General features: G+C 34.4%; 1 protein-coding gene across 2 annotated transcripts in view; it reads left to right on the top strand.

The window, feature by feature from the left end:
- KYNU (kynureninase) overlaps positions 1-10,692 on the top strand; it is an 89,727-nt gene extending 79,035 nt beyond the window's left edge. Inside the window, exons 10-13 of one of the 2 annotated variants that reach the window (XM_029225112.1) lie at positions 488-540; positions 2,402-2,487; positions 8,065-8,295; positions 9,607-10,692. In XM_029225112.1, coding sequence (XP_029080945.1) covers positions 488-540; positions 2,402-2,487; positions 8,065-8,295; positions 9,607-9,753 — 517 coding nt within the window. In that variant the 3' untranslated portion in view covers positions 9,754-10,692. The remainder of the gene's footprint in view (positions 1-487; positions 541-2,401; positions 2,488-8,064; positions 8,296-9,606) is intronic. The other variant, XM_029225111.1, reaches the window with a different exon arrangement.
- The last annotated feature ends 5,155 nt before the right edge of the window (positions 10,693-15,847 follow it).

The raw sequence follows: 15,847 nt of genomic DNA, 5'->3' as shown, positions 1-15,847 counted from the left end.
AATTAACATTCTTATTAAAATCTGAAAGTAACAATTTCTTTAGAAAAGTATTTAAAAATTTTCAAAAATTATATAGGTTATTTTTATGCCATTTCTCCTTAGAGAGCTTACTGCAAGAAAAATACATTATTGTATTAATCACTTTTTTTTGGAGCTTTCTTTTCACCTTTGTTTTAAAATCTAAAAAAAACAACATTTTTGTTCATTTTATTTAATTTTAAATAAGAACAAGGTCATTAAGTACAGGTCTCCAGATGATTTAACTTTGCAAAGGTAATACAACTAATAACAAGAATAAATTGATTTTATACTCAATCTCAAGAAGGTTATAAATATTAATTGCCTTATGATATCATATAGTATTTATATGCTTAAGTATCTGATGACTCGTATCACAAATGATTTTAAAATGCAGGCCCTAGAGTCCTATATTAATTGTGACTATTTTTATAGACCAAAATATCAAATGTTATTATTTATGTTTCAGGTTAGTGGGATGGTTTGGCCATGAATTAAGCACCAGATTTAAGATGGATAACAGTAAGTGTATTCAATTTTACTTCACAAGTCACTTTGTCTTAACTTTATTTCAATTTTCGTCTTTGTATGATATGTAATATACATGCCTCATGGAGAATGCACTTTGAAAATGCCACTGAGAATTCTTAAAATAAGAAATGACATTTCTTCAGTGTAAGACTAAGTGTTCATAGATTTTTAGCATGATTTTGAGCCTATCCCTTTGTAGGGAAATAAGAAGAAGTGAAATCTAAAGTACTCAGATCTCATCAATATGGAGTACCTAAAACATCAGGCAGGGAAAACAGGAAGGAATTGTTGGCTTGGAGTCAGACCCAGAGAGACTTAGGTATCAAACCCACTTTGCTGCTTAATAGTTTTGTGATGTTGCACATATTTATCATTTTGGATTTTTTGGGTTTTTTCTTCACATATCTAATGTGAATAATAATAACTATTTCAGGGTTTCGTTTGAGGGCAGGACACATTCTAAGCTATAAACCAAGTAGCATACTATTTAATAAATGTTCATTTTTATCCCTCTATTTTCCCAAATATTCCTTCTTTTGTGGCTTTCACCACATACCAAATAGTAACCCCAATGGGTAGAAGTGAAAGTACACCATGCGCAGGGAGTTATCAAATTGCACTATTTCTTTTTCCTGAGTGACTTTATTCTTCCATCACATGGGATACAGAGAACTTCCTAAATGTGAGAACTAAACTTAAATTTGATCCTTCAGACTGCTTCCAACCCTGAGATAGGATTTTAAATATATTCATATTTACACCAACCAAGATGCAAAGAATAAAGATGGGCTCTTCAGTCATATCAGGAAAGCTGTGTTTTATCTTGGCTGCTGAAATAATGAACTCTGTTATTATGCCAGTTATTTAAATTGTTTGTAGTGGGTTTTCTTACCTGTAAATGAGGGAGCTGGATTAGATCAGGGGTGGACAAAAGTTTTCTGTGAAGGGTCAGATTGGAGATATGCTAAGTTTTTGGGGCTATGCTGTTTCTGTGGTAAATACACAACTCTGCCATTGTGGTGCTAAAGCAGCCACAGAAATACATAAATGAATGAATGTGGCTACGTTCCAATAAAACTTTATTTACAAAAACAAGTGGTGAGCCAGATTTGACCCACAGGATATAGTTTGACTAGCCTTAATTAGATGCACCTCTAAAGACCCAGAAAATTCTCACTCTTAGTCAGTATTAGTTTTTAACTTTATCTCTAACTAGCAGTTTTAACTCTTGGATTTAACTTGCAAATATTCAATCTAATTAATTATAATTAGGATAATGTCTGATATTAATTTACCTTTTTAATATATCATACTTAGGCAGATCATTTATTTTAAAGCCTTTGTTTTTCTTCTTTCCCGAGAGAAGCTACTTGACCTAGTAATCCTAATGTTAAAAGTCACCTTCCTAGGTCATTTCATTTATATTTCTGCCTTTGGGTGACATTACAATTACAAGCCATTCGAATATTGATATCTTCCCCTTGTTGACCTGGTTTCATAATATAAAGGCAAAGCATGGAGCAGAACAAGGAATGTTGGCTTGGGGATGGGAGGGCAGAGGATGGGGTGCCGAAAATCTTCTAGATGATATTATGTTTGTCTTGTGTCTAAGGGCTCTAATTTTTGGTAGGCTGCTATGAAGGTGGGGGCAGAGGAGATGGAAGTTGTAGGTGAAGGAGAAATATGCCGGTATTTTAGGTCCATGGCGTTTCTCTTAAATATCTCAGAAATCTCAGGAAGAAAAGTTTTTAAGTCTTATATTTTTCCTCTCTACTTTACTGTCATAAAAAAATCCATAAAGGATACCTTTTTAGGCACATTCTATAAAAGTGACACGATATTAATTTTTCAGAACTGCAGCTAATCCCTGGGGTCAATGGCTTCCGAATTTCAAATCCTCCCATTCTATTGGTCTGTTCCTTACATGCTAGTTTAGAGGTAAGTGATCTATGCTTCAGCCTTCCCACATCTTTACCTTTCTCTTTACCTGAGACATGTTGTTTATCTGCTAATCAGCTAGATTAATATGCAATGTGCATAAACAATGGAGGAAGGGCAGGGTTCTCCATTAGGACAGTGACCGTGTGCTAATGTCACTTTTTATTCATATATTCAGCCCCCAACCCAAGGCTTGGCACACTTAATAAATGTTCAATGAAACTTACATGGGGTGACATATTTTTAGTTCCACTTAGAATTTGTGTGAACCTGAATAAGTTATTTAATCTTCTACTGGTCTCTCTCTATACAAAACAAACATGCAATATTTAAGTCTTGATTAATTCACTCATTCAAAAACTTACTTATTAAGAAATTATTGTGTGCTGGACGATGCTGTGATTACTGGGGACTCTGTTTCTTCTAGTTCCGTGAGTCAATGAACTGACAAACTGCCATGTGACAAAACTATAGGAAGACTTTGGGGGTTGGGGAGAGTATGAATAGTCAGAGTAGACCAAAGATGAGTAAGGTTGTCCCATGAGGTAGGGCGGATTTTCTTTTTCCTCATTGGGGTTTCTATAACATTATATCCATGTTTAATTTCTACTATTATTGGCTCAATATTTTTCTTTAAGTTCATTCATGCTTCTACTTAAAATTAGTCTCACCCTAAATAATAGGGTACTTACCTATATCTATTCATTTTTACGCACATATAATGCATATATATGTCTCCTAACTATTTGGAATATTGAATATTCATTAATTTCAGATTAAGACTAAATTTATCTAAGTAAGTATATATTGTTAATAATTATATCTATATAATAATAGTATTAATACATATATTAAGGCAATATATATTTTATATACATACATTTAAGTAAAATATATTTTAAGTAAATATACATGTTTCCAATAGAGATTTTAAATATATAGATATTCAAATAAAATTTTGATTTTCTGTTTTTTTTTAAATTGAAAGCCTCCTAAAATCATCTAGGTTTAGGAAATTCTACTGTGGCGTATTCTGGCATGAGTGACCGGATAAAGACTTCCAAAATCTCTTCCAAACTTAAAATTCTAGAATTCTGTGAACATTCACAGCAGCTTCTCATTTTGGCCACTGGACAGCAGCGTCAAGTTCCGCTGTTTTTATACAGCTTCACCACTAGATAGTAGTAATCAACTCATTTCATTTCATCCCAATTTAAAGAGCACATACTCGGTATGACCACTAGATGGAGCTTGTGCTGTTTTCACTTTTGGGCAGGTTTTTTTTTTTTTTTTTTTTTTAAGTTGAAATAGACCCAGTAACAAGATTTCACAGGCAGTGATACATATTTAAAAAAATCTTTTTAAGGGGGGTGATGAAATCTACTCGGCAAATCAAATAATGATATTTGATTTGCTTTCCAAATATCCAACCTGAGGAACACTTCCGTTAAACATTTTTATTTTATTTTATTCTATTCTATTTTATTTTATTTTTTTGGCTGCATTGGGTGTTTGTTGCTGCGAACCGACTTTTCTCTAGTTGCGGCGAGCCAGGGCTACTCTTTGATGCAGCGCGCGAGCTTCTCATTGCGGTGGCTTCCCTGGTTGCGGAACACAGGCCCTAGGCATGCAGGCTTCAGTAGTCGCAGCATGCGGGCTCAGTTGTTGCAGTGCATGGGTTCAGTAGTTGTGGCGCAAGGGCTCAGTAGTTGTGGCTTGTGGGCTCTAGAGTGCAGGCTCAGTAGGTGTGGCACACAGGCTTAGCTGCTCTGCAGCATGTGGGATCTTCCCGGACCTGCATTGGCAGGCGGACCTGCATTGGCAGGCGGATTCTTAACCACTGAGCACCAGGGATGTCCCCCATTAAACATTTTAAAAGAAGATAACGTTTTGCTTATTTTGAAAGTTTATATCAGGGAGAAGATGAATTATAGTAAGAAAAAACAAGGCACCAAGGAATACCTTAGGAAAAACTAGTACTTAAAGTTTCCTCTGATTTTATCTTTGCAAATGACTTCCTAGCCGTATCTAGAAAATGTCTTTTAGACACTATTACTTTGGTATTCTCTGCAGTGGACTGACTGTTCTTCAGTATTCACCTCTTCTGCCACAGGAAGTCTTATTCCTATTTTCCCTACCAATAGTTTTCTTCCACACTGTATTACAGTCACCTAGACATGGTTTCTATTCTCAGCTGGAATCTGAAGACTGATTTATCTTCTCCTTTAATATCTAAACTTAAACCTGAGAAAAAGACTCTAAATGCCACAGAAGAGGTATGTACACTGCTCTGGAGCTTCTTATCACTTAAGTGTTTCTCTGCATCCTCTTGGAGATATCTTATTAAATCATTCACTGTCGAGGCTATGTTCTAACCAAAATTATCTTTAAGTAATCAAACCTTGTGTTAAAGAAGGTGTTTTCGAAATTCTTGCTTCCTATTATAAATTACAAAATTCTGAAATTACAAAATAATACGTTTCATTGTTTCCCATTCTCTACTTAACTGTTAAAACACTGTACCTTCTAGATGTTTCTGAGTTTGCCATGTGTCAGTGAATTAACCTATTCAGTACTTACCTAATTTATTTAAAAGTTACGCATATAGGAGACACGTAGCTGAAGTTTGAGTAAATGAAAGAAATAAATACATGAATCAAGCTACCTTTCTTTGTTATCTCTACTTCCCTTTCAAAAAATATTCTTACACAGTCAAATGCCAACCGAAGAAGAGATTCTATACTTAAGAATCAATGTACATGGATATGATTTCGGATTTGCAATACAGAGAATTTTTTAAAAAGATTAATTATGGCTTTGTTCACAATTAATGTGTATTTGATTGATTGATGGATACCATGAAAAACAGCACCTTATAATTAGTTTCAAACTGTTTCTTCATAGTGCTGCCTATTTAATCTTTTGTACAATAATTTAAAAAATATTGTGGATCAAGAGAAAGAGCAATAAGGTAGGAAGCAGGAGGCAAATAGTCTATCCCTCACTGGGACACTAAGTGTGACCTTCAACAAGTGACAACTACTCTTGAATTCATTTGCCTCAATTTTTTAACGAAGATGTTTGGACCAGATTACTTCGGAGGTCACCTCAACCTTCTAATTACTAACTTGAAATTAAACAATACTTATATTGTATTTTGAAGGGTCATATTTCTATGTAGTGATAGGTAGACAATTTTAGACTTTTTCAGTACATAAATATATAATTAAATAAATAGCTTAAATATATAAAATTAGAGCATTCAATTAAAATACAGGGCAAGTCAGAAGAAATGTACTGTCTTTCCTCAGAGTTATTAGGGAGCCAATTTTAAGAATTTAAGAATTGAAAACATCATGCTATACTTATTTTTCCTATTTAAACATATCTAACTTTTCTAGCTTTGCATTTATTTTAGTTAGCAAGAAAACTCACCCAAATAGTGGAAACTCTGCCAAGAATTGTTATAAGCTGAATATTTTCAAACTACACTTTTCATTTTTCCTAATTAAAAAAAAAATATTTCACAGTACTGAAAGCATGAAAATAATGAGAAGCAAAAAAAAAAAAAAGGGACATTTATTCTACTTCACTGTTAACTCCTATTATCCCCTCTTGATATTTTTATCTGAGGCCTCAGTAGAGACTTTTACACTCTGAGAAGAATTTACGACCGCCTCAGAATGCAGCTTCTCTTGTTGTGGTTGTAATGTGGAAATTAGTTTTACATTTAAAACTTATTTTATTACTAACAAAGAGTCATGATATGTTAAAATTGACACATTTGTCATGAAAAAAAATTGGTTGCTTGTTATCAAATCTGCAAGAGCAAAAAACTTCATTAAAAAAAACCCCTATAAACTTAATATTCCCCAAAGTCTTACTAACCTATGAATACAAATGAAATACCATTAAAAGTACTACTTTACACATTGTCCCCATCTGCATCTTATGGGTCCCAAAGCAGATCCAGAAAGTGTACTAGAATTATTTAAATAATTAAAATGTCCTCAAATTATTATTAATCTCCAAAGAGAAGCTTGTAAAGATTCCTGTCACAATTTTTTTTTTTTTAAATTCCAAACATGATAGCCAAACCACTGGTGGGCTACACCTTACCTGTCCCTGCTCCTGCCCTCTGTACAAATATTGATTCTTGGATCAGGCTCTCTTGATCCAAATCTTGGAGGTGTTCCCTTGAGTCTTCATTGTGCCAAATCTATGGACATTTTGTTTTACACAGGAAATGAAGAGATGCCTCTTACCAAAGTCCATGTAACTGGCCTAAAGTAGCATTTTTTTGCACTGAATATGTCAGATGCCTTTTGACATGGACCTCAAAGACCTCAGCTTCTATTTGCAGCTGAACTCTTCCCAGGCTGCAGACACAGTCCACGAGGTCTGGTTGGGAAGAGAGGCAGATAGCTTTCTATCCTCTGATTTTCCTCTCTTCCTTCAAGACATTACCTTATATACAACTCCCATCCTCTCCTTCAGCCACATCCATAGCTTCCATGCAATAGGTCAAGAAAATCTATGCCTGAATGGTTGAGTTCTAGTAGAATGCCTGCCCACACATGCCATGTGTATATAGAGAAAAAACTATTTTCATAGACTTCATAAAGTATAGATATCACCAAATGACCCTATGTTTGCTCAGTGGCATAACATGATACAGAATAGGGACATTAAGTGGCTTGCCAGTGCATCATTCTCTGTTTGCAGTTATTTCAGTTCTTATATGTAGAATATATTTTTAAACTCTACTTGACCTTAAGAGATAAGCTAGAAAAGCATGTCTGTTCTGACCCCTAATGTTCCAATACCAGTTATTTTGTGCCCTTTTGTCACTCATCTTAATATAAGACACCTCACGCAGCAACTGGCAGTATTTTCACACCAGTGTTAGAGTTTAGCAGGGGAGAAAATGATGAAAGAAGAAAAAAAGAAAGACCAAATGCTTCAGTAATAATACATGCATTATCTAACATTATTTGCTTTTCTGACCAAACTTAGCATCACTATTTAACTACTTGTTTTCTTGCTGTTAAACTGAAGGAGATTTAGGAATTGGTAAAATGAATATAAATAATATTGGTAACATTGCCTTCCACATAAGCGTTTAGCTCTTACTGCACCGTTCTGTGGATTAAACAAACTTTATATGGGAATAGAAAAAAATCTTGATTATGATTGTATAAAATGTTTGGAGGAAAATTTTTGACATTTATAACAGTTAAATGCATTTATTAAGGTATGTTTTACTTGTACTAATTATATGAAGCTAATTTAAAATAACTCTGAAGGAACATTATGTTCACATATTTTTCTGCTTTTGCAAGTATTGTTTAAATGACATTTGTACAGTTTCTCTGTCATGGACACTTTGTGTTTAATTTTTAATGGCAAAGCACTTAAAAGAGGACATGTTTTCACAAAAAGATTATCTAAAACGGATGTTTTATTGGAAAGGTCAAAAGTGGGCATTTCCCTTGTTTTATGTGTGATTTACAGTTAAATTTTGCTTCTTTATAAATCAACAAGAAACTGTGAACCTGATTGTTTCTCATTCTGCAGATCTTTAGGCAAGCAACTATGAAAGCACTGAGGAGAAAATCTATTTTGCTAACTGGTTATCTGGAATACATGATCAAGCATCACTTCAGCCAGGATAAAGCAGAAACCAAGAAAACAGTTGTGAACATAATTACTCCATCCCGTATAGAGGATCGCGGCTGCCAGCTAACCCTAACATTTTCTATTCCAATTAAATATATTTTCCAAGAACTAGAAAAAAGAGGAGTGGTTGTACGTATATCTCTTGCTCTGCTACCAGGTTTTTCTCTATGGGTTGCATGTTGAGGATAAAATTTGGATTTTTTTGTTTATTCATTTTTCCATTTTATTTCACATCAGTCAGTGAGGATAAGTTAAATGCCAACTAAGTATTCAGCACTGTGCTAACTGAAGGGCACAGAGATCTGTCATTTCTGATAAAAGGGAAGAAACCACAAATTTTGGTTGCAGGAAAGAGTTTTATGTAATTTATCCATTATTTTCATTATAGTTTGGGCAGAAAAAAATTTAGTGAAAACCCTAATATATTATATATTTATTGAATAAGTGGAATTAAAGAACATACAATATAGTAGAGGGAGAAAAAGGAAATCAGTCTTACTTAGTTGTTTGATTGAACTAAATTATTTTCAACGTTTTCACTTCAGTCAAGAAAGATATGTAGACACATCTTAAGAGTGTTAATGTTGTATGGAATTTTTTTTTTAACTGTTGGGCCTAAGTAGCCCTCTTAGTCTCTTGAAGAGAACTAATAAGTATTTAATGAGTAATTTCAGGAAAAATGGTGATAACATATCTATTTCCAGATTTAGAAACTGCTGCACTCAGTCTTCCAAACCTTTAGGAGAGGTATCCCCAGATTCTGAAGACACAAATCAGAATATCAGCATTTCAAATCACACTCTACCATTTACAAGCCATGTGCTCCTGGGAAAGTTAGTAAACAACTATTGACTTCAGATCCTTCATCTGTATTTTTGCTGCAAAAATACTTACCTCAAAAGTTGTTATGGAATAAAATGTGCCAGCACACATAAACCATTTATTATATTGTCTAGCCCATAGGGCGTGTTTCTTAAAGATAGTCATAGTGATCTTCAGACTATGCTGAATTATCTGAGCCCAATTCATGAGATTAGGGATTACTGAATTTAATGGAAATATAACTAAAACTATCCAGATCTCAGTGAGGTTCTCAATCATTGAAATGTGTGCAAGGGTTCCAGTCTCTCCAGGGTCTCTCCACAGATAAACCGTATACTCGATCCATTGGTTGCTTAAAAAGGATCATTGCTGACTGGACTTCAGGAAAGTACTTAGGATATTCATGTACCAACCCATTAATATTTTAATTATTATTAAGAGGGGAGTTTCAAATAACATAGAAACACTATGCTTTACTTAAAGTGAAAAAAATTGCTTATATATTAAGTTTTAGGGAAATCAGTATGAATGTTTTATGTAAGTTTCTCTTAAATGTGGATTTCCATTATATGAATGATGCCAACATTATTGTGGTTTTACTTTTTGTTTCCCCTACAGTGTGACAAACGGGATCCAAATGGGATTCGAGTGGCTCCAGTTCCTCTCTACAATTCTTTCCATGATGTTTATAAATTTATCAATCTGCTCATTTCTGCACTTGACTCTGCAGAAACAAAAATAGCCAAGTTTTCCATAGCAACTTAAGCAAATAATATGGAAAGCCTGTGGTTATTTTATTACTATTATTCAAGTTTTAATTATTTCAAAACTGATTACACATAACTGGCAATGAATTGTATACTTTACAGAAAAACAAGACAATTTTTTAAGGGTCTGTGGCCTTGAGATATCTGCATGGCTGTCCAATTTCTTGGTGTTTGGTGGATCAAAGTCTTTACTGGTACAAGTATTATGTACACAGTCTTGATTAGCTGTCATATTTCATTGTTAATGAAATGTTTTTTGTTGGTTTAATTTATAATTTGACTGACAACTTCACAATGTACGTGGAAATTTTTGTGTCAATTTTAGAAATATTACTTTAATTTTAATTTACCAAAGAGTTTCTTATAGGCACTGTAGTTGAACAGTCTGATGTATGTATGCTTTTTACAATGTTCCATCTAACTCCAATCTGAGGAACAGAAAATGCATTGTCTAGGGCAGTGGCTTTCAAATATTTTGGTCACAATCCACACTAAGGAATACATTTAATATCAGAGTTTAATTTGTGTACAAGCCTTATTTCATTGATTCTAATACACAATTTTTTTAATCATATGTTAACATCTGGTAAAGAAGAAATGTCTTTCAGTTTTCATTCCACAGCTTCTTACAATTGCCATTGGCCATTCTTTCATGTTATCATCCCTGACATTACCATGATTTTCATAGTGAGTAGATATCATCCTAGATCTGGTTTTAAAAATGGTATATATAGTAAAAACAAAAGTTGCATAAATTATTTGCTTGTGCTTACATATTTATTATTTTATCTCATTACAACTAATGGTGGTTGAAGCTCATTAAGTTGATTTCTTTACTCACTCTAGGGTCCTAATCCATTTTTCAAGGATGTCCCCTTATTTAATGTTATCATAATCTCTTGGTTTTGTTTAATGGGAATTTCTCCTGATAAAAGACTTCAGATGCTACTATGTTTCTAAAATAGTGAAATAAATCACTCTAAGATACTTGTGATTGAGGATTAAAGTTAGGAAATAAGTGCTTCACCACTCAACCTCTATCCCAAATCTATGGACCTTTGTTAATCACTATGAAAACACAACAGTTACATTCAGCCCTGTAAGATTCCCCTAGTTCTCAGCTGTTGATTCCATAACCACTATTCATGAATTGGCAAAATATTCTACATTTGTATACATAAGCAGCAAGAGTGACTATGATGGTATTAGCTTAGCCAACCACTTTTAGTGGTAGAGTTAAATAAAAAGTTGCAGAGCTCCGACACCAACACCAGCAACTACTGATATTTATCGAGTACTTCCCATGTACCATGTATTGTGCTATTCTATTTACATGTTATCTCACTTAATTGAGTGGTTGCATAATTGCTTTAGAAAAATTTCCCGTCTCCACTTTTGGTAAAACTCATCTTTCATAGATGGAAAAATTCTCAAAACCTTAAAATCTGACCATACATGACTTCATCTAGAAGAAACTGTTTTTGAACATCACAGTGGTAAACAAAAAAGACATAATTTCAGCTCTCAGGGGACAGGTAGCTTAGTGGGGAAACAGATAGTAAACCTATAAACATCCAAGTAAATATATAATTACAAACTGTAAGTTCTTCTATTAAAGATAAACGGTGATACTATGAGAGAAAAATCTTAAGGGTATTAACTAGATAGTTGAGTAAGGAAAGGTATATGAAGGTGCCTATAAGTTAAAGTTCTAAAATATTTGATGTTAATCACATTAAAATTACATCAAATTATGTAAACAAACCATTCAAAGCATCATCAGCACTCTGTCCTCATCACCCAGGTGAAGAAAGAGCATTAAAAACTCGCTTTCTCACAGACTCTGGGAGGGCTCATGCCAAGGAGTACTTGCCAGAACTTCTGCTGCCAGTGTCCTTGTCCCACCGTGAGCCACAGCCACCCCCCGCCTCTACAGGAGACCCTCCAACACTAGCAGATTCACAGAAAGGTAGACAGGATGAAAAGGCAGAGGGCTATGTACCAGATGAAGGAACAAGATAAAACCCCAGAAAAACAACTAAATGAAGTGGAGATAGGCAACCTTCCAGAAAAAGAATTCAGAATAATGATAGTGAAGATGACCCAGGACCTCAGAAAAAGAATAGAGGCAAAGATCGAGAAAATGCAAGAAATGTTTAACAAAGACCTAGAAGAATTAAAGAACAAACAAACAGAGATGAACAATACAATAACTGAAATGAAAACTACACTAGAAGGAATCAATAGCAGAATAACTGAGGCAGAAGAACGGATAAGTGACCTTGAAGACAGAATGGTGGAATTCACTGCTGCGGAACAGAATAAAGAAAAAAGGATGAAAAGAAATGAAGACAGCCTAAGAGACCTCTGGGACAACATTAAACGCAACATTCACATCATAGGGGTCCCAGAAGAAGAGAGAGAGAAAGGACCCGAGAAAATATTTGAAGAGATTATAGTCAAAAACTTCCCTAACGTGGGAAAGGAAATAGCCACCCAAGTCCAGGAAGGGCAGAGTCCCATACAGGATAAACCCAAAGAGAAACACGCAGAGACACATAGTAAATCAAACTGGCAAAAATTAAAGACAAATAAAAATTATTGAAAGCAGCAAGGGAAAAATGACAAATAACATACAAGGGAACTCCGATAAGGTTAACAGCTGATTTCTCAGCAGAAACTCTACAAGCCAGAAGGTAGAGGCATGATATACTGAGAGTGATGAAAGGGAAGAACCTACAACCAAGATTACTCTACCCAGCAAGGATCTCATTCAGAATCAATGGAGAAATCAAAACCTTTACAGACAAGCAAAAGCTAAGAGAATTCAGCACCACCAAACCAGCTCTACAACAAACGCTAAAGGAACTTCTCTAAGTGGGAAACACAAGAGAAGAAAAGGACCTACAAAAACAAACCCAAAACAATTAAGAAAATGGTAATAGGAACATACTTATCGATAATCACCTTACATGTGAATGGATTAAATGCTCCTACTAAATAACACAGGCTCCTTGAATGGATACGAAAAAATCACACATATATATGCTGTCTACAAGAGACCCACTTCAGACCTAGGGACACATACACACTGAAAGTGAGGGGATGGAAAAAGATATTCCATGCAAATGGAAATCAAAAGAAAGCTGGAGTAGCAATACTCATATCAGATAAAATAGATTTTAAAATAAAGAATGTTACAAGAGACAAGGAAGGACACTACATAATGATCAAGGGATCAATCCAAGAAGAAGATATAACAATTATAAATATATATGCACCCAACATAGGAGCACCTCAATACGTAAGGCAACTGCTAACAGCTACAAAAGAGGAAATCGACAGTAACACAATAATAGTGGGGGACTTTAACACCTCACTTACACCAATGGACAGATCATCCAGACAGAAAATTCATAAGGAAACACAAGCTTTAAATGACACAATAGACCCAATAGATTTAATTGATATTTATAGGACATTCCATCCAAAAACAGCAGATTACACTTTCTTCTCAAGTGCGCATGGAACATTCTCCAGGATAGATCACATCTTGGGTCACAAACCAAGCCACAGTAAATTTAAGAAAATTGAAATCATATCAAGCATCTTTTCTGACCACAACACTGTGAGATTAGAAATGAATTACAGGGAAAAAAAACATATAAAACACAAACACATGGAGGTTAATTAACACGTTACTAAATAACCAAGAGATCACTGAAGAAATCAAAGAGGAAATCAAAAAATACCTAGAGACAAATGACAATGAAAACACGATGATCCAAAACCTATGGGATGCAGCAAAAGCAGTTCTAAGAGGGAAGTTTATAGCTATATAAGCCTACCTCAAGAAACAAGAAAAAACTCAAATAAACAATCTAAGCTTACACCTAACAGAACTAGAGAAAGAAGAACAAACAAAACCCAAAGTTAGCAGAAGGAAAGAAATCATAAAAATCAGAGCAGAAATAAATGAAATAGAAACAAAGAAAACAATAGCAAAGATCAATAAAACTAAAAGCTGGTTCTTTGAGAAGATAAAACAAAATTGGTAAACCATTAGCCAGACTCATCAAGAAAAAGAGGGAGAGGACTCAAGTCAGTAAAATTAGAAATGAAAAAGGAGAAGTTACAACAGACACCGCAGAAATACAAAGCATTCTAATAGACTACTACAAGCAACTCTATGCCAATAAAATGGACAACCTGAAAGAAATGGACAAATTCTTAGAAAGGTATAACCTTCCAAGACTGAACCAGGAAGAAACAGAAAATATGAACAGACCAATCACAAGTAATGAAATTGAAACTGTGATTAAAAATCTTCCAACAAATAAAAGTCCAGGACCAGATGGCTTCACAGGTGAATTCTATCAAACACTTAGAGAAAAGCTAACACCCATCCTTCTCAAACTCTTCCAGAACATTTCAGAGGAAGGAACACTCCCAAACTCATTCTATGAGGCCACCATCACCATGATAACAAAACCAGACAAAGATACTACAAAGAAAGAAAATTACAGACCAATATCAGTAATGAATATAGATGCAAAAATCCTAAACAAAATACTAGCAAACAGAATCCAACAACATATTAAAAGGATCATACACCATGATCAAGTGGGATTTATCCCAGGGATGCAAGGATTCTTCAATATACGTAAATCAGTCAATGTGATAAACCATATTAACAAACTGAAGAATAAAAACCATATGATCATCTCAATAGATGCAGAAAAAGCTTTTGACAAAATTCAACACCCATTTATGATAAAAACTCTCCAGAAAGTGGGCATAGAGGGAACCTACCTCAACATAATAAAGGCCATATATGACACACCCACAGCAAATATCATTCTCAATGGTGAAAAACTGAAAGCATTTCCTCTAAGATCAGGATGTCCACACTCACCACTGTTATTCAACATAGTTTTGGAAATCCTAGCCATGGCAATCAGAGAAGAAAAAGAAATAAAAGGAATACAAATTGGAAAAGAAGAAGTAAAACTGTCACTGTTTGCAGGTGACATGATACTATATATAGAGAATCCTAACTACTAATCCAGAAAACTACTAGAGTTAATTAATGAATTTGGTAAAGTTGCAGGATACAAAATTAATGCACAGAAATCTCTTGCATTCCTACACACTAATGATGAAATATCTGAAAGAGAAATAAAGGAAACACTCCCATTTACCATTGTAACAAAAAGAATCAAATACCTAGGAATAAATCTGCCTAGGGAGACAAAAGACCTGTATGCAGAAAACTATAAGACACTGATGAAAGAAAATAAAGATGAAACCAACAGATGGAGAGATATACCATGTTCTTGGATCGGAAGAATCAATACTGTGAAAATGACTATACTACCCAAAGCAATCTACAGATTCAATGCAATCCCTATCAAATTATCAATGGCATTTTTTATGGAACTAGAACAAAATATCTTAAAATTTGTATGGAGACCCAGAAGACCCTGAATAGCCAAAGCAGTCTTGAGGGAAAAAAACGGAGTGGGAGGAATCAGACTCCCTGACTGCAAACTATACTACAAAGCTACAATAATCAAGACAATATGGTACTGGCACAAAAACAGAAACATAGAGCAATGGAACAAGATAGAAAGCCCCGAGATAAAACCATGCACCTATGGTTAACTAATCTATGACAAAGGAGGCAAGGATATACAATGGAGAAAAGACAGTCTCTTCAATAAGTGGTGCTGGGAAAACTGGACAGCTACATGTAAAAGAATGAAATTAGAACACTCCCTAACACCATACAGAAAATAAACTCAAAATGGATTAGAGAGCTAAATATAAGACCAGACACTATAAAACTCTTAGAGGAAAACATAGGAAAAACACTCTTTGACATAAATCACAGCAAGATCTGTTTTGATCCACCTCCTAGAGTAATGGAAATAAAAACAAAAATAAACAAATGGGACCTAATGAAACTTAAAACCTTTTGCACAGAAAGGAAACCATAAAAAAGACCAAAAGACAACCCTCAGAATGGGAAAAAATATTTGCAAACGAATCAACAAAGAATTCATCTCCAAAATTTATAAACAGCTCATGCA

Source organism: Monodon monoceros, unplaced genomic scaffold, assembly GCF_005190385.1.
Source record: "Monodon monoceros isolate NGI ecotype Baffin Bay Population unplaced genomic scaffold, NGI_Narwhal_1 Super_Scaffold_16, whole genome shotgun sequence".
Lineage (NCBI taxonomy): Eukaryota > Metazoa > Chordata > Mammalia > Artiodactyla > Monodontidae > Monodon > Monodon monoceros.
The sequence above is the reverse complement of the archived record's forward strand: the minus strand, read 5'-3'. Positions and strand labels throughout refer to the sequence as shown.